Consider the following 18,409-nt stretch of genomic DNA (forward strand, 5'->3'; position numbering starts at 1 on the left):
TTGAATAATAGTCTATAAATCGCTTATAAATCTTTTTTTACTGTGATGGAAATGCGCGACCTAATCATCTGTTGTAATTGGCTGAAACGATGGTCAAACCATGGTGAACTTCTGCGCATTTATTGTCGGCCCACATTGGATTTGGACCTTCCTTTAAACGCATCGACTGATTCGAATTTCACCACACTCCACGCGTTTTGCAGCTCTTTCGTAATCGTTTGGCTACTTAAGGGTGCGTTGACACAGTCTGTTCATTAGATTTTTTTTAAATGCTTTTAAACCACGTTTCAACAGTTTTTACCGCATATTTGTGGCAACAAACGTCGTTCCATGATGTGGTCGCTTTGGAGATGCTCTTCAATGACTGGCTCTTCTGCATTTACTAACGTACGGGTTTTTAAATGCTTTCGACAGTTTGTCAAAAACTACAATATATCGGCACGTATGCCAGAAGCAATTGCATTTCAAGGTGTCAGTGATCATTCGGGACTTCACAAGTTCTCTGTTAACGAAAGTGAAACGTTTTGGGGAGCACTGGCGAGTCAGAGGCTCTCGTGGATCAGTCCCTTTAACACGGTTCAAAACTGTAACTTCAGTCAAGGCAAAATAAAATGGTTTGAAGGAGGGAAGCTAAATGTGTCCGGTAAGATTACTAGATTATAGGGTAAATGTTCATATCTCATATTCATGCACTGTATTTTGAAGAGCAATGTGTAGAATGTATTCCAATGTGAGAGCTACGTGAATTAGCCCACAGCAAACCTATAGTCTGTGTTTAAAACTACAGCGATTTTACAGCGATTTGCAACAGCGTTGTCTAAATATTGCTGTCCAGCCATATAATGTACAGTACAACAATAATATAATTGCACATTGCATATATTCAGTTATCAGGCTTTTTTGTTAAAAAATTATAAGAAAACATATTATATAAATATTTTAGCGGTACTTATTTTCTTACGCCAATCCTATAGAATTATTTCTTTACAGTCAGGTTAATTTCAGTGACATTAGAATCGTGCAGAATATATCACAAATAATGTTGATGTGGCTTTATTATACCCCTGTTGTAGCATAATAGGCTGTACTTGGGTTCGGTATCAGAACCTAAAACTTCTACCAGACTGGTCTTGGTACTGTTTTAAAACCTACATCTACTACCTGAATGTCTGCCTGTCTGTGATCCAACGAGGACAGGAATCAGACTGTTGTTGTAGTGACCCTGAAGCAATTAGGGTCAAATGTCCTGCTCAAGGACAGAACAATGTACGCTCTGGATTCGATCTAGCTACATTTCTGTACCTGGAGAGACAGATAGACAGAGTCAGTGGAAACAGAAACAGGAGACACTGAGACAGAGAAAGAGACAGGCATACAGCAAAGAGACAGGTAGACAGAGAAAGAAACAGGTAGACAGAGAAAGAGACAGGTAGACAGAGAAAGAAACAGGTAGACAGAGAAAGAAACAGGTAGACAGAGAAAGAGACAGGTAGACAGAGAGAAGCTCTTGTGTTGTAGAATAATAAGAGCATCCATCCCAAAGTATATACCAGGAATCCACCAAGCTATTGGTAGAATACTCAGAGCTCCAAGCTAGTTTGGTTTTAAAAGAACTACAGTACTGATCTGTGTTGTGACCGGCTTTCACTGTTTGTGTCCGTGTGTGCGTCCGTGTGTGCGTCCGTGTGTGCGTCCGTGTGTGTGCGTCCGTGTGTGTGCGTGTGTGTGCGTCCGTGTGTGTGCGTGTGTGTGCGTGCGTGTGTGTGCGTGTGTGTGCGTGTGTGTGTGTGTGTGCGTGTGTGCGTCCGTGTGTGTGCGTGTGTGTGTGTGTGTGTGCGTGTGTGTGCGTGTGTGTAGTTAACTGCTTGGACCGTCACGTGCACACCTGCCCAGAGAGGGTGGCTCTGATCTGGGAGAGAGATGAACCTGGTACTGAGGTCAAGTTCACCTACAGGTGAGGTCAAGGTGCCCTATCAATGAGCAACAATCAGAAATGATATTTCAGGGACACGCTTTATATCTAGCACCTGCCGTCATACACAGGCAAAAAAAAAAAACGGGTAAACTGAATGTATTCCTTGTTAACCCCCTCTACAACAACAAAATTGGAGAACCTCCAATAACAAGACCCACAAGGATACAACAAAGATGAGCCTAATAAACAAACCATCCAATACCATCTGATAACCTGTTCACTGTTCCACACATCACTTTATTGACATCTCTGTCTAAACTCAACTTTATTGACATCTCTCTCCACACCCAACTTTATTGACAACTCCCTCGAAACTCAGCTTTATTGACTCTCCCCACAGAGAGTTGCTGGAGCTGACCTGTCGCCTGGGCAACCTGCTGAAGCGCCTTGGGGTTCGAAGGGGAGACTGTGTGACCCTCTACATGCCTTCCTGCCCCCTGGCGGTGGCCTCCATGTTGGCCTGTGCCCGGATAGGTGCCGTTCACAACGTGGTCTTCGCGGGGTTCAGCGCCGAGGCCCTGGCTGACCGCATCAGAGACAGTGAGTAACTGCAGTCGGGACAGTTCCATTTGAATTTGGAACAGAATTGGTAATGTCAGTACATTTCAAATTACGTTGAAATGGAATGAGCCCCGGTCCTGGTGAGGTCAAGAAAAGATAAGGCAAGAGGTGCCTTGTCTTGGGCAGGAGGTCCCCAGAGGAGCACTGCCGCTTTCAGACACAACCCCTGGCAGAAATGGTGGACATTTGGTAAGGATAGTTGTGTCTGTTATCTGCAGCGCTGGCCATATAAAAACCACTAAAGACAACAGATCTGCCTGCACAATGCATCATAAATATATTCGAGTGTTTATGATGGAGGATTCCTGTTCTTTTTCTTCACGGTGCGACACAGGTTTGATTAAACCATTGTTTCCAATGGACGTGGTTAAAGTAGGACGGGCAGAACGTAGAATGGCTGTTCAATGCCATTACCTAGGGCACTGCATTCAAATATTATTTTAAATCTAACATCGTCCTTTTACAATCATTTGTCTTAAATTATTATTTAAATGATGATCATTTATCTGACACTTTTGTCCAGGGTGACTTCTTTGCATTGGTAATATCTATACATTAGAGTGACTTCTATACATTTGAGTGACTTGCATACATTGTTACCCCAACATGGGTTTGAAGATTAAAAAGCGAATTGCTAAATGACCCACATTGTGACCATCTTAAAATAATTCCATATGTTAGCTTTGTAGATATTAAGGGCAAAGACTTGTGACCATTGACTTCCATTGAAACTGATAAGAATTAAGGAATTCTGTTAGAACTACATTCCCCTAGTGACAAGGAGGTGTAATGATTGATCAAATCAGAGCTCTGGATTACTTGATGGGTGGGGTTGGGGATCTGGATTACTTGATTGATTCGTCAGGTCAGGGTTTTTGATTGGGTCTTGACCTTATTCACCGAAACTCAAGGTTCAAAGGTTGCAAAGATAATCCCTTGATTTTGAGTGTCGCTGTTGATTGAGATTGAGTGATGCAGTTTGCTGTTTATGATGTCTGGAACCATGCAATAACCATGCAGATGAAGTATCAGTTCTGTGTTAAACATTCAGAATACATTTAGAATAAATCAGCCAACAAGCTAAAATTGATTCGATTATTTTATATTTTCCCCCCAATGGTAAACCCCCCTCCAATTTCCAATTCATTATAATGCTATAACCTCTTTGTATCAGCAGTCAACAATGGGACACGTGTCCGTTTTCGAGGACGTCTATCGTCAGCAATAGTGTTCATATTTAAAAATTGACAAATATATTGTTTCAGAACATTATAAAAACAGTGTTTTAAATGGTTACTTTTTACTCAACATCGGTAACTCTTTAGCACAGGGGTGGGAAATAAATGTTTACAAGGGGCCACATGAGAAACCTGAATTGTGTCAGAGGGCCACACCAACGATAACTTGAACTTAATTCTGCTCAACTTTCTCCCATTGTAAAATGCACTAAATTATATATTTTGAATAGCTGGTACTGATAATTGGAAGAATAAAACTATTCTGTAAATATTTATATTAGGCGATGTGAAATTGTGGTGTAAAGGTCAAATAAGAAAACAAAAGAAATTATTTAATCAGTGCAATATTTTTTAAAATTTGTTAATCTCCACAAACAATGAAAAATAACAAACAACTTAACAAATTTATAGAAATGCAGCAATACAACAAACAATAACTTGTAATGTTTTCCACCTCATTTTACCTCTTCAGTGAGAATAATCCAGTCTGTTCTGGGCTTGAAATCTGGCTGAATGTCTGAGGTGGCTATGCGAAGGACAGCTGAAAGGTGGTCATCAGTGATAGAGGATCTGTGTTTGGATTTGTTGAACTTCATCACTGAGAATGTCTGTTCACATACATAAGTAGATCCAAAGAGGACTAGAATCCTCTGAGCATGCCTCCTCAGGTGTGGAAAGTTCTCCTCTTTGAGGGACGAGTAAAGGTCCAGCAGTGAGACTGACCTGAAGTGCTCTGCCAGAAGTGTGCCAGACTGCAGGTCAATGAGTTCCATCTGAACATCACTTGGTGCATTATCCACACTGCAGTTGAAGGGAGAAGAAACCATGTGCATTTCACTCTCAAGAGTTTTGAAATCATGAAATCACCTCAAACTCTGCATGCAGTGCTTCTAACATGGTTGAGTACTTGTGGATGTGATCGGCTGATCTTTTGGCTTCCTTTAGTGTTGGCAAGGGGTCAGAATGTTGTCCTTCACTTGGCTTGAGATAAGCTGCAACTTTCTCATGAAAGCCTTCACTGCACTGTACATCTCGAGCACAAAAAGGCCCTTGCACTGCAGTTTGACATTTAGTTTGTTCATTAGTGCAGTCACATCCACAGTGAATCTGAGGTCTGCCACCCAGTCTTTATCTGAAAGCTCTGGGATGTTATGTCCTTTCTTAACACAGAAATCCAGAATCTGGTCCCTCAGGTCCCAGACACTTTTCAGTACTTTGCCAAGGCTTAGCCACCTGACAGTGCAGTGATAGCTTATGTCACCATGTTCAATCTCATTTTCCTCAAAAAATGCAAAATATTGTCTGTGATTTAATGCTCCCGCTTGGATGAAGTTAACTGTTTTAGTTACAGCATCAACAACATGGTTCATTTTAACAGTCTTACATAACACTTCCTGATGTATAACACAATGCAAACATTTCAATTTCTGCAAAGGGTTCATTTCTGTCACTTTATCGATTTTGTGTGAAATTACATAACTTGTCCCGACGGCTGCATCTCTGGGGGTGTGAAGTTTCGTAAAAAGTCCTTGTTGGGTTTGCAGTTTTGCTAGCAACGCATCAGACTCCCACGCGCTCTCTTCATCAAACACATTTCTGTATTTATCCTCATGTTTGGACGTGTAGTGGCCACAGATTAAGCAAACTGCTTTACCTTTAATTTCTGTAAAGAAATACTTGGCAGTCCATGTCTTGTTGAAAACACGGCATTCGTTATCAACTTTTCTTTTCTTAGCGTGAGCCGACATCTTGAGGGGAACCTGCCTAGCGTCACTTGTTGCTGTTCACCTTCACTCTCAGCTCACGCACGCATATACGTCCATACATAAGTAATACAAACGCAACGCTTTTCAAAATAAAATTTCCAAAGGCCGAAAACCAAAAACCGAAACACCGAAAGAAAAGATTGTGTCAGTTATTCGGTGGCCGAATTTTCGGTGCATCCCTATAATTTATGATTGGCCTCACGCGGGCCGGACAGGGACGTACAAAGGGCCGGATGTGGCCCGCGGGCCGTAGTTTGCCCAGGTCTGCTTTAGCAAGTCACGCAAGCCTAAAAAGAAGCTATAGACTGAACTACCGGACTCAGTTGCGCTGAAAAGACGCCAGAGTTGAAACATTTGATATTTTGCAAAAGAGGGCCTTCTGCTTCCACTCCATTGTGGACGATCTTCATTGACATGAATGACATCCGGCGCAACGAAACTGAACGCTATAATGTGTACAAAGCACAACCGGGGCGTTTTACCGGAATCTTCACTCGTGGTGCAAAGCGAATTCTCCTGTAAAACACCGCCATTGTGCTAGCAGTCACCCAGACCTGCCAAGAGGAATTGCCGAAGTGCGATCGCTGAGACCGAGCTACCCCATCAAACATTCCGATTAGCCAGTGGGTGATTAGCTTTTGGCGGGATTTTACGCAACTGTCGGCCACTGGTAAACCAATATTGCGCAAGATTAAATATGAACGTCATAAAAAATATCCTTGATGCGGAAAAACAATAATCAATGATGGGGCATCAGGTTGTGATCAGAAATAAGTTAAGTATTGAATACGTTCTCTCTACATGTATCTAATTCAGCCCAGTCCAGTACGGTCATCACGGTCAACCAGGGTGTGAGGGGAGGCAAGGTGATAGACCTGAAGAGAACCGTTGACCAGGCGGTCCAGAACTGTCCCTCTGTCCAGCAGGTCCTGGTTGCCATGAGAACAGAGAACTCCGTTGCCATGACAGACAGAGATGTTCCTCTGGAGGAGGTAAGAACACAGAGACAGGTCTTCCCAGGGAGGTTATGTAAGGGTTCAGAACAATGCAGTGCTCACTGGAAGATTATGTAATTTATTTTAAACGATTATTTGTACTTTAATGATTGTTAAAGTACAAAATAAAGTATTTACGGCTTGTTGAATTTGTATACCTTTGCATCAGTGCAGATCTTTTTTACGAAACAGTCAATGTCATTTGTGGTGCTGTTTGGGGTATTGCATTTGACTGAATTCCAAATGGATTTCTACAGCGCTCACCTATGGCCAATCACTTTATTTTTTGTAAAGGATGTATCCCAAATAGGAGGCACCAATCTGCCACCGTACTGTATCCATGCCGACACTCAGTCACGGACGGACAGCTGGCGAGCAATTTATAGTTACCTCCATTTCAGTACAGGGGACAAAACAAAATAATAAGTTATCCCCCTGGATTTTGCCCAACCATTCAAATAGATCAGCCAACGCTCATCCCTCTTCTCATCCCCTTATAACCATTCTGCAAGACATAGCGGTTTAGTAAATCACTCATTACGTTGATGTTAATGTGCCTGACTGTGTCATTGCCATGACCGTTTTAAGGCCCTGGAGCCCTGCCCTAGAGATTATTTTTCCGTGCGCTAAAATCTGTCCATAACCTCCAGGAGATGATGAAGGAGGACGTGGTCTGTGAGCCGGTTACCATGGACAGCGAGGATGTGCTGTTTCTACTCTACACATCTGGAAGCACAGGGAAACCCAAGGGGCTGGTTCACACACAGGCTGGATACCTGCTGTACGCCGCAGTTACTCACAGGGTGGGGGTCTAAATTATACACACACACACACACACAGACACACACAGACCCACACACACAGACCCACACACACACAGACACACCCACACCCACACACACAGAGGGTGGGGGGGGGGGGGGGGGTCTAAATTATACACACACACACAGACACAAACACACACACACACACACAGAGGGTGGGGGGGTCTAAATTATACACACACACACACATGTTTGTTTTTGTGAAATGTGGGGACCAGAAAAACTAAATTCCATGCTCCCTTGCCCTAACCTTAACCTTAACCTTAGCCTTAACCCTAACCCTAACCTTAACCTAACCCTAACCCTAACCTTACCTAACCCTAACCCTAACCTTAACCTCAATAAAGTAACATTTATGGCTAAACTTTACCTAGATATAATGGCTAACCTTAACCCTAAACTTAACCAACAACACCTGGACCTTAAAGAAACCCCAATTCTAAGTCTAAAGTTAATTGTAAGTTTGACCCTAAAACTTAACCCTGAGCCAGAAAATGACTTTTGAAATGTGGGGACATGAAAAATGTCCCCACAAGTCACCTTGTTCAGGTTTTAGTATAGTTGTGGGGACAAAATGTCCTGACAAGTCACAAAAACAAACACACACAGACCCACACACACACAGACACACACACACACACACACATTGGTACATACACACATCTACCATGGGAACCTCATTGCTGCTATCCCTGCGTTTCAGTAGCACATGCTACCCTACTCCTTCAATAAACCAAATCAATTGATATAATAACTGATCATTACTGGCCAGCAAATGGAAAAAGAGAAATAAAAAAAATGACTATGTATGTCCATCCTATACAATGTCCACCCCTCATCTACACCCAACGCCTAACCTCTGATTTCTGTCATCCTGCCCGCCCTCAGTATGTGTTCAGCTACCAGGACGGGGACGTGTTTGGGTGTATGGCGGACATTGGCTGGATAACGGGTCATAGCTACGGCGTCTACGGGCCGTTGTGTAACGGAGGAACCACCGTTCTGTTTGAGAGCACCCCAGTATATCCAGATCCCGGTAAGCCAACCGACAGAAGCACCCAGAATTATTTTCACAACAACGTGAAGTTGAACCCATCGTACATTTTACTCTGCGTATCTGTACCATGTGTTCATTTAAGGCAGCCTGCTATCAGCATGAAGGACTTTCCAGTTCTATGTTAATAATTGTACTTTTTCTAATTTTATTGATCCCCTCTAAATTGTTTAAATCAAGGCTTCATTGGAATGATTACCTCACCATGTGTCACCGCAGTTCTGTGGTGCGTGATGACCTTTGCTACGTGTGTCCGTGGTCCTTCCAGGTCGTTACTGGGAGACGGTGCAGAGGCTTGGCATCAGTCAGTTTTACGGGGCTCCCACCGCCATCCGACTGCTGTTGAAGTACGGAGACGAGTGGGTTCAGAAATACGACCGCTCCTGCCTCAAAACCCTGGGCTCTGGTACGTTGAACACTCGAGGAACCGGACCCTCTTTTCGCCGGCAATAAAATTCCCGGGGGAAGGTACTGGATAGCAGGCGCGTGTGTCCTTGTGCGCTTGGTTCACTATAACCTCATCATTAGTTTTCTAGCCAAGGTGTCCATAAGGACTCTGTGTCCTTATGTTCATTTATGAGCGCTACATTACAAAATATTGTATGGGAAGAAAACAGTTCTGGGGGGTGGGGGATGCTGGATATTTATTTTCGAACAACACTAGTGTCTCCTGCAGCTGAGAGTGGGGATGAATGTAAAGTCCAATCTGTAAAAAATATTTGTAATAACATGTACAGTAGACATAAAAAGTCTACACACCCCTGTTAAAATGCCAGGTTCTTGTGATGTAAAAGAATGAGACAAAGATAAATCATGTCAGAACTTTTTCCACCTTTAATGTGACCTATAAAGTGAACAATTCAATTAAAAAATAAAAGGAGGGAAAAAAACAATAACCTGGTTGCATAAGTCTGCACACCCTTAAACTAATACTTTTCTGAAGCACCTTTTGATTTTATTATAGCACTCAGTCTTTTTTTTTAGCACTCAGTCGTTTAGAATGGCAGATCTTGACGTGGCAATATTTGCCCACTCTTCTTTGCAAAAGTGCTCCAAATCTGTCAGATTGCGAGGACATCTGTGCACAGCCCTCTTCAGATCACCCCACAGATGTTCAATTGGATTCAGGTCTGGGCTCTGGCTGGGCCATTCTAAAACGTTAATCTTCTTCTGGTGAAGCCATACTTTTGTGGATTTGGATGTGTGCTTAAAGTCATTGTCTTGCTGAAAAGTGAACCTCATCTTCAGCTTTCTAACGGAGGCCTTAATGTTTTGTGCCAAAATTGACTGGTATTCGGAACTGTTCATAATTCTCTCCACCCTGACTAAGACCCCGGTTCCAGCTGAAGAAAAACAGCCCCAAAGCATGATGCTGCCACCACCATGCTTCACTGTGGGTATGGTGTTATTTGGGTGATGTGCACCCAAACATAACTTTTGGAATTTTGCACCAAACATACCTTTTGGGTCAATCTACGTTCCTACTCTCACCTATGGTCATGAGCTTTGGGTCATGACCGAAAGGACAAGATCCCGGATACAGGCGGCCGAAATGAGCTTTCTCCGCAGGGTGGCTGGGCGATCCCTTAGAGATAGGGTGAGAAGCTCGGTCACCCGGGAGGAGCTCAGAGTAGAGCCGCTGCTCCTCCACATCGAGAGGGGTCAGCTGAGGTGGCTTGGGCATCTGTTTCGGATGCCTCCGCAACGCCTTCCTGGGAAGGTGTTCCGGTCCCGTCCCACCGGGAAGAGACCCCGGGGAAGACCTAGGACACGCTGGAGGGACTATGTCTCCCGGCTGGCCTGGGAACGCCTCGGTGTCCCCCCGGAAGAGCTGGAGGAAGTGTCTGGGGAGAGGGAAGTCTGGGCATCCCTGCTTAGAATGCTGCCCCCGCGACCCGGCTCGGATAAGCGGAAGATGATGCGATGCGATGCGACATACCTTTTGGAATTATGGTCAAAAAGTTCAGCCTTGGTTTCATCAGATCATAACACATGTTCCCATTAACTTTTGGGAGACTTGATGATTGTTTTTGCAGACTTCAGCCAGATCCCTTTGATGTCTCTGTTTTGCCATATTTTCTCCACTTGATGATGACTGTCTTCACTGTGTTCCATGGTATATATAATGCTTTGGAAATTATTTTGTACCCTTCTCCTGACATCCTCCTGACATCTTTCATCAATGAGATCCCTCTGATGCTTTGGAAGCTCTCTGAAGCTTCCAAAGGAAGCTCTCCATGGCTTTTGCTCTGAGATGCAACTAAGAAAATGTCAGGAAAATCCTGAACTTTATTTGTGATTAATCAGAGTCACAATAAATGATGGCAGGTGTGTAATGACTTCTATTTAACATGAGTTTGAATGTGATTGGTTAATTCTGAACACAGCCACATCCCCAGTTATAGGAGGGTGTGCACACTTATGCAACCAGGTTATTGTAAGGTTTTTATTTTTTATTTTTCCCCCTCGAAGATTTCAGTTTGTTTTTCAATTGAATTGTTCACATAATAGGTCACATTAAAAGTGGAAAAGTCCTGACATGATTTCTCTTTGTCTCATTCTTTTACATCAAAAGAACCTGGCATTTTAACAGGGGTATGTAGAGTTTTTATATCCACTGTATAGCTTCTTGTATACCTGGTTGTAGAGCATTGTAGTACTACATAGGTATTTAGCATGCTATTAAACATTATTACTAAGTAGGAATTAATTTATGAACAGAATGTCCCTTTAAAAAGTCAACAAAACCTAGCTCCTCAGTTCTTATGCTTTCTGGAGAGCCCCCTCCCCATAACTCCCTCATAATAAATCTTTACAGTGGAAACACTGCTGGAATCCTTCCTAGCCTGTCCACATCATGTGCCTTTGTCTTCATTCTTGGCACTTGGCTGTGCTACTCACAGTATATTAACATACCAGTGACCAGACCGCCGGGTGACCTTCAACGGGAACATGACACCTGACTAGTTCTGAAGAATATCCAAACAGTTGCTCATTTTTTCTGTCTTCTCTGGTTCTCTCTCAGTGTCTCTATCTTTCTGTCTCTGTGTATCTCTATGCCTGACTCTTGACCTGGTATCTTTTGGCGTGAATGGTCCTCCTGGCTTGACTGACTGTGGGAATGGCCCTGGTGCGGCCGTTAACCCTTTCCTGTCCTGTTCCCATGCAGTGGGCGAGCCCATCAACAGAGAGGCGTGGGAGTGGTACCACCGGGTGGTGGGCGGCGGCCGCTGCCCTGTGATTGACACCTGGTGGCAAACAGGTAACAGCTGACCTTTGACCTTTTCATATCACATGGACTATATGGTTCTATTCGCGCTTGCCTTAAAACTCGCACTTCACCTTTTTTTATAACTTTGTCTGAGTTATGCGGTTATCCAAGCTAGCTTTCCAAAAATGATTTGAAGTCAATCTGGATAAGGTAGTCGATTGAATTACAAAAATGCACAACAAAAAAGCTCTTTACCACTATGTGCTTGTATATAAAAAACTGATTGTTTTGATGTTTTGAATGTTTTATTGAGTGTGTTCTGTCTGTATTAGTTTTTTCTGTCACTCTGAAGAGGTGGTTTGGTTTGCTGCCAGCAGAGTTCAGGAACTTTCTAAGAAGCGCTTTAAACTTAAACCCAGCTGTAAGATCTGTCAGTCTTAAAGGGGTGAGACTGATTCACTCTCTGCACAAACACGTAAGCGCATGTACACGCACACACACACACACACACTCAGAAAGTAATGCCCTCTATGGTGGTACAGTGCCATTCTGGAGCCAGCCCAGCTGTTATTAATACTGACCAATATCTGAACTCAAAGATGTCAGCAGAGGAGTGCATTGCTTGGAAACAAACCAGTGTTAGCATGTCACTCCTTCGTTCTTTTATTTTTCTTATTTCTGGTCACTGACCATACTTCAAAGCCAAACTCAGTAGTGCAAAATATTAAGAATCTAGCTAAGGTGTTTTGTGCATCAGTTATCCACATTTAGGATGTTTGACTGCCAAAAAAGCTAAAATTAACTATGCTAGCAACTCATTCCCATCTACTTCCTGTAAAATGAAAGGGGTGGGGCTGACCATTCTAGCAGTTGGTAGCTTCTAATTAACATTATTGAGTTTTTTTATGAAACCAGATGTCTGTTGTTTCCAGTAGATTGCAGTGTTAGCTGAAATCCGTTGATTTGACTGGAAGATTTTAGATAACACTCATCTAGCAATGTAGTGTCGCTATCCCAGTGTACATGGCCTAACATGACAGCGTTCTCCCATAGAAACGTGGTTTGAAATCAAAGCTAATTTAGGTGATGAATGTGATAATTTCAAGGATCATCTAACATAACATTCAGATTGACCTCATATAGTTCATCCCTCAGTCCCACCAAATTAGGATCCACTGAGTAATTTCCAAAATTCACAGGAATAATGTTAATTAACAGGCAAGCTGCAAATGAAAAGGGCAATCTGGAATTGGTAAATCACTGTTTGGACAGTGTTGAATTTATTTTTACTCGGATTGCCTTGTTAATATTCATTATTAAACAGGCGTAGTTTAGCATGTGGCATTACCAACACAGATATGACCCAAATACCCTACTTCAGGCTGATGGATTATGTCCTTATGTTATTTGCTCGTTACATTTTTTTTCTCTCTGAGCTTTTCCAATTAGGACTAAATGGCATTATTAGTCATTTCTGGCGATTTGATCTACATGCAAAACCTAAGAGAGAGAAATCAGGGGATTTCACAGACTGGCTGACTCTCTTGCTGGTTAACTGGTTGAATGGCTGGCTGGTTGACTGGCTGGCTGGTTGACTGGCTGGCCTACTGGTTGGCTGGCTGGCTTGCTGGTTGACTGGCTGGCTGGTTGACTGTATGGCTGATTGACTGACAGGTTGACTGGCTGGCTTGTTGTCTGGCTGGTTGTTGGCTGACTGGTTGACTGACTGGTTGGCTTGTTGGCTGGCTGGTGGTTGACTCGCTGGCTGACTGGTTGGCTGGTGGGTTGGCTGGCTGACTGGTTGGGTTGTCTTGCTGGTGGTTGACTGAATGGCTGGCTGACTGGTTGACTGGCTGGCTGACTGGTTGTCTGATGGGTTGACTGACTGACTGGTTGACTGGCTGGTTGTTGTCTAAGAGGTTGGTTGATTGGACCCTGCGTGGGATCTGTGGTGACCTACTTTGACTGAATCCCTTGTGAGTCCCAAATAGGACCCTATTTCCTAATATAGTTGAGTTTTGAAAGGCTCCTTAACTGCTTGAGCCCCTATGGTCCCTGGTCAAAATTAGTGCACTATAAAGGCAATAGGGTGCTATTTAGTACATAACCACTCCGCCAGTCCTGCTCCACACTAGCCAGATTTACCGGGACAATGTGCCCCTCTGCCACCAGATTAGCTGGCGAGGAATCGTTCCTAGCCCAGGAGAGAGTAGATTATCATGGCCTTGTCATGTGCGAGAGTCAAACCTAATTGAATTTAATGTACTTAACATTGCCATAATTCGCATTGACATCTGTAAAGAGATCAGGCCTTTTTTTGCTGACAGGCCGACAAACCACACAGACCGACAAAAATAAACCACACTCTACAAAAATGCTGGTCTGTTTGAATGACCCAACTGCCAGGTTCCCGGCTTTAGTTTGCCTTCCAAAATGTTGGGTTATTGATGCTTTGAGCCGTCTTACTGAGGTACGACCTAGTGGGTCAAATCAGAGGACTGGAGGTGTGGCCTAGTTGGAGGTGTGGCCTAGCTGTTTTTGGTTTCCCTGAGAGGAAGTAGTGTTTTGGTTTGTGAGCTTTGTTGTTGTTGTTGTCAGAGTGGCTATTTAGAAAAGCTGCTTCTAGTTCTCTCCTTTCTCCTCCCAACATTCATGTCCTCTTACTTTTCCAGTTTACATGTTGTTACTTCAGGGGTCCCAGGAATGGATTGTGGCCAAAGGTCAGGCCCTGTTTATAAACTGTATTAGTCATACAGAAAGGACTATTTATGGTGACCTACTACTTTATTGTTCCACGTTCCTGTCCAACATACAGGTCAAAGTGAAAAAGTATATCTGTGAGAAAGTATTGTTCTTGCAACTAATCCACATATAGTACTACTTGTTCATGTTTAGGTGTCATCGAATATGTAGTCTCATTCCCATTATATTCCCATATTATTAATTCAGTATTCCCATATTGTTCCTGCAAAATTCCCATATAATCCCCTCGTTCCCCAGAGACTGGTGGGATCTGCATCGCTCCAAGGCCGTCGGATCCGGATGCGGAGATCATTCCAGGCATGGCCATGCGTCCGTTCTACGGGATCAAGCCGGCGCTGCTGGACGCTAAGGTGGTGGCAGAACCCTCTGGGGCAGGATGGGGTAGTGGTGGCAGAACCCTCTGGGGCAGGATGGGGTAGTGGCAGGCAGAACCCTCTGGGGCAGGATGGGGTAGTGGTGGCAGAACCCTCTGGGGCAGGATGGGGTAGTGGCAGGCAGAACCCTCTGGGGCAGGACGGGGTAGTGGTCTGCCAGGCAGAACCCTCTGGGGCAGGACGGGGTAGTGGTCGGCAGAACCCTCTGGGGCAGGACGGTTCTGGGAAGATTTGCACTGGGATGGATGGGGGATTAGGGTGAAGCACCAGCTGGCCTTCTTTTGATACCCACTGTCACTGTTAAACCCCCAGCCGCCCCCCATCCCCACCTCCCTGGCCGGCCGCCCCAGTTACCCCCCACCCCCATGGCCATTTGGAAATGCACAGATTGGTTAGACAGTTGGTCTCTGAGCCCGTGTCAATCTCTCCATCTCTCTCTCTGGGTGCTTTCCCACTCCTCCCCTCCCTCCCTCTTTTCCTCCCTCTCTCTCTTTCCACTAACAGTCTTAGAATATTCTGGTGTGCAGGTAATCTACTGAGGCTTCACAGCTGTTTGTTTCTTTGAGTGACATGTTCTATGTCTACGCTACGTTCAGCTTGCAGAATAGTGCTGTTATACCCCCTTGTTTCTCCCCAGTCTAATGGTGTTTAATATCCAGCAGTATTTATGGCCCTGGTCTTACCACAACCACTGCCAACTCATACGGCTGGCCGACGACCATACCGAGCAATACCATACTGAGCTTTACCATACCGAGCTTTACCACATAGAGCCTTACCATACCGAGCCTTCCCTACATGTGTCCAAAGGCCAAGCCTTTCTGCTTTTTCCCACTCTGCTCTTGTCCAATCAGGTCAACGTGTGTGAGGACAGCCTCAGTCACCTGACAGCGTAGCGGGTTTGTCTGCGCTTACGACTCCGTCCCAGTCGCCAGATGACGCTGGCCTGTTAGCGTAGCGTAGCGTGTTGGTCTTCCCAGCTACTTGTCAGCTTAGCACGGCGCTGACACCGAGACAGCGCTTCTTGCCAGGCTATGGGAATGCTGCCGTGGATATTTGTGACATTTGTGTGTGTGTACAGGGTGAAGTCCTGCATGCCCACGATTCCACTGGAGCTCTGTGCATCTCGATGGCCTGGCCCGGAATGGCTCGCACCATTCACAACGACCACCAGAGGTTCATAGAGACATACTTCCAACCTTACCCAGGTACTGTCAAGCCAACCCAGGCGGTTAGAACCAGTTAAACCCGGTAAAACAGTGTGGTATCTAGAGACTGTTGTGATATCTACAGACTATGTGACTGTTGCTTTACCTAGAGCACGTGGTAAAAATCAATAGACTTTATCAATAGACCTGGTTAGTATTTTATCAATGGACCATGTTATATAATTTACATCGATAATCCTTGTTCTGGGTTACAGTGTTTCAAACAGCCGCCTTTTAGCAATATCCAACCCCGCCCCCGGGAGTTTAGTCATCCATTTTGGCTGTTTTTCTTCATTGTACCACAACAATGTAGGTTACTTTTTCACGGGCGACGGCGCATACTGCTCGAAGGAAGGCTACTACCAGATCGTTGGGCGCCTTGATGACGTCATCAATGTGAGCGGTCATCGGCTGGGGACGGCAGAGTTAGAGGACGTGGTGGTGTGTACAATCAAATGTACCCTGTCAAAACAATTAGGGAAATAGCGGGGGCTAAGGAAAGGGACTTCCTGTCCTAGCCACAACAACCCCCTCTTCCTATAGGTTTATAGCCGTCCCATCATAGCTGTAACGTCATAAACGTCGACCTGATCTCATTGCATTCTAGAGCCTGTGTCCTGGCGTGGCCGAGTCTGCTGTGATTGGCTACTCCCACGACGTCAAAGGGGAGGGTGAGTGACATGAAGGGTTCCCTGACCTCTTACATGGGATTACATATAGTTATATAGATCTGTGTTTCCCTGACCTCTTACATGGGATTACATATAGTTATATAGATCTGTGTTTCCCTGACCTCTTACATGGGATTACATATAGTTATATAGATCTGTGTTTCCCAATCCTGGTCCTGGGGACCCAAAGGGGTGCACATTGTTGTTTTTGCCCTGGCACTCACACACCTGATTAAAATGTTGCCCTGCCACTTACACACTTGATTGATGTAATCAACCTATCATCAGATAGATTGAGTTAAAAGGATAACTCAGTAAAGGCCTGGGCAATCTAACCCTAACCCTTTGCGGCCAAACTCTGTCCAGGTGTCTACGTGTTTGTGGTGCTGAAGAAGGGAGTCGAAGTTCAGGAGGATGTTCTGGCCCAGCAGCTCAGAGAGATGGTGTCCAGGAATATCGCCAAGTACGCTAGCCCGGACTACATACAGGTAGTTTTACTGCTACGACTTCATTAAGGTAGTATTAGTAATACGGCTACGACTTTATTAAGGTAGTATTAGTATTACTGCTACGACTTCATTAAGGTAGTATTAATATTACTGGTACGACTTCATTAAGGTCGTTTTAGTATTACTGCTTGACTTCATTAAGGTAGTATTAGTATTACTGCTATGACTTCATTAAGGTAGTATTAGTATTACTGCTACGACTTCATTAAGGTAGTATTAGTATTACTGCTACGACTTCATTAAGGTAGTATTAGTATTACTGCTACAACTTCATTAAGGTAGTATTAGTATTACTGCTACGACTTCATTAAGGTTGTTTTAGTAATACTGCTAGACTTCATTAAGGTGGTATTAGTATTACTCCCACAACTTTATTAAGGTAGTATTAGTATTACTGCCACAACTCCATTAAGGTAGTATTAGTATTACTGCTTGACTTCATTAAGGTCGTTTTAGTATTACTGCATTACAGGTAGCATCAGCTATTAATGCTCAACTTGTGGAGATGATTCCCTTGTTAGTCCTTGAACCTACTTGATAAAACTGCATTGCAGCTAATTTTAGCTGATTTGCTTTCTAGCAGTAGGTTTTACCTTTAAATCACAGATGGTCATCATACTAATTATATTGAGAGTTCAATTGGATTGCAGGTTGTAAAGACATTTAAAAGCGAAGTGTCTGTGCACACAGAGACCCCATTTATAGTAAACAATGCATATTTTGGCTCAATCAGAAGTCTTTATCACGGAGGGTCAAATGCCAAGGGGTATTCAAGCCTAGACTCAATGCACCAGCAGGTCAAAGGCTTGACAGTAATGTTTGCTGAGAAATGGTTCAGATGTAAATTGCTTTTAAAGGCTGTGCAATGCCCAGAAACCACTTGGGGTACTGAATTGAGGCTTAGCTAAAATAAAGTAAATATTTGTAAGTGTGGCCTCATCCGGTCTCCCCTACAGGTGGTTGGGCGTCTGCCGAAGACCCGCTCTGGGAAAATCATGCGACGGGTCCTGAGAAAGGTCGTGGAGCGAAAGACAGACGATCTGGGTGACCTCAGCACGCTAGATGACTCGGAAGCCGTGCACGAGGTCATCAGGGGTCACCAGCGTCTACATGGAGGCAGCAAGCGAGAGTGAGCAGTGAGCAGGTTCCTTACAGTATTTTATGTCTGTTATTGGATGGTACAAAGTGTATAGAAATCTTGTTTCTGAACTTTTTTTTATAAAGTTTGCAATTTCCATAATAAAGATAAGAAGACAATTA

The 18,409-nt window shown here is 44.0% G+C and overlaps 1 protein-coding gene across 1 annotated transcript; it reads left to right on the forward strand.

The window, feature by feature from the left end:
* The first annotated feature begins 138 nt into the window (after positions 1 to 138).
* LOC105018046 (acetyl-coenzyme A synthetase 2-like, mitochondrial) lies at positions 139 to 18,409 on the forward strand. Its single transcript, XM_010883159.3, has 14 exons — positions 139 to 643; positions 1,858 to 1,954; positions 2,316 to 2,515; positions 6,357 to 6,532; positions 7,186 to 7,338; positions 8,248 to 8,395; positions 8,682 to 8,819; positions 11,583 to 11,675; positions 14,625 to 14,737; positions 15,843 to 15,969; positions 16,283 to 16,410; positions 16,577 to 16,640; positions 17,007 to 17,128; positions 18,106 to 18,409. Exons 1-14 carry the CDS (start codon positions 331 to 333, stop codon positions 18,280 to 18,282), a joined length of 2,049 nt encoding a protein of 682 aa, XP_010881461.1. The 5' UTR covers positions 139 to 330; the 3' UTR covers positions 18,283 to 18,409.

This window comes from Esox lucius, chromosome 18, assembly GCF_011004845.1.
Source record: "Esox lucius isolate fEsoLuc1 chromosome 18, fEsoLuc1.pri, whole genome shotgun sequence".
Lineage (NCBI taxonomy): Eukaryota > Metazoa > Chordata > Actinopteri > Esociformes > Esocidae > Esox > Esox lucius.

Excerpts from the sequence above, each read along its gene's own strand:
- LOC105018046 (XM_010883159.3), top strand. The coding sequence starts at position 331 with ATGATGTGGTCGCTTTGGAGATGCTCTTCAATGACTGGCTCTTCTGCA. Across the intron at positions 8,396-8,681 it reads CCCAGTATATCCAGATCCCG|GTCGTTACTGGGAGACGGTG; the intron begins GTAAGCCAACCG and ends TGGTCCTTCCAG. Across the intron at positions 8,820-11,582 it reads CCTCAAAACCCTGGGCTCTG|TGGGCGAGCCCATCAACAGA; the intron begins GTACGTTGAACA and ends GTTCCCATGCAG.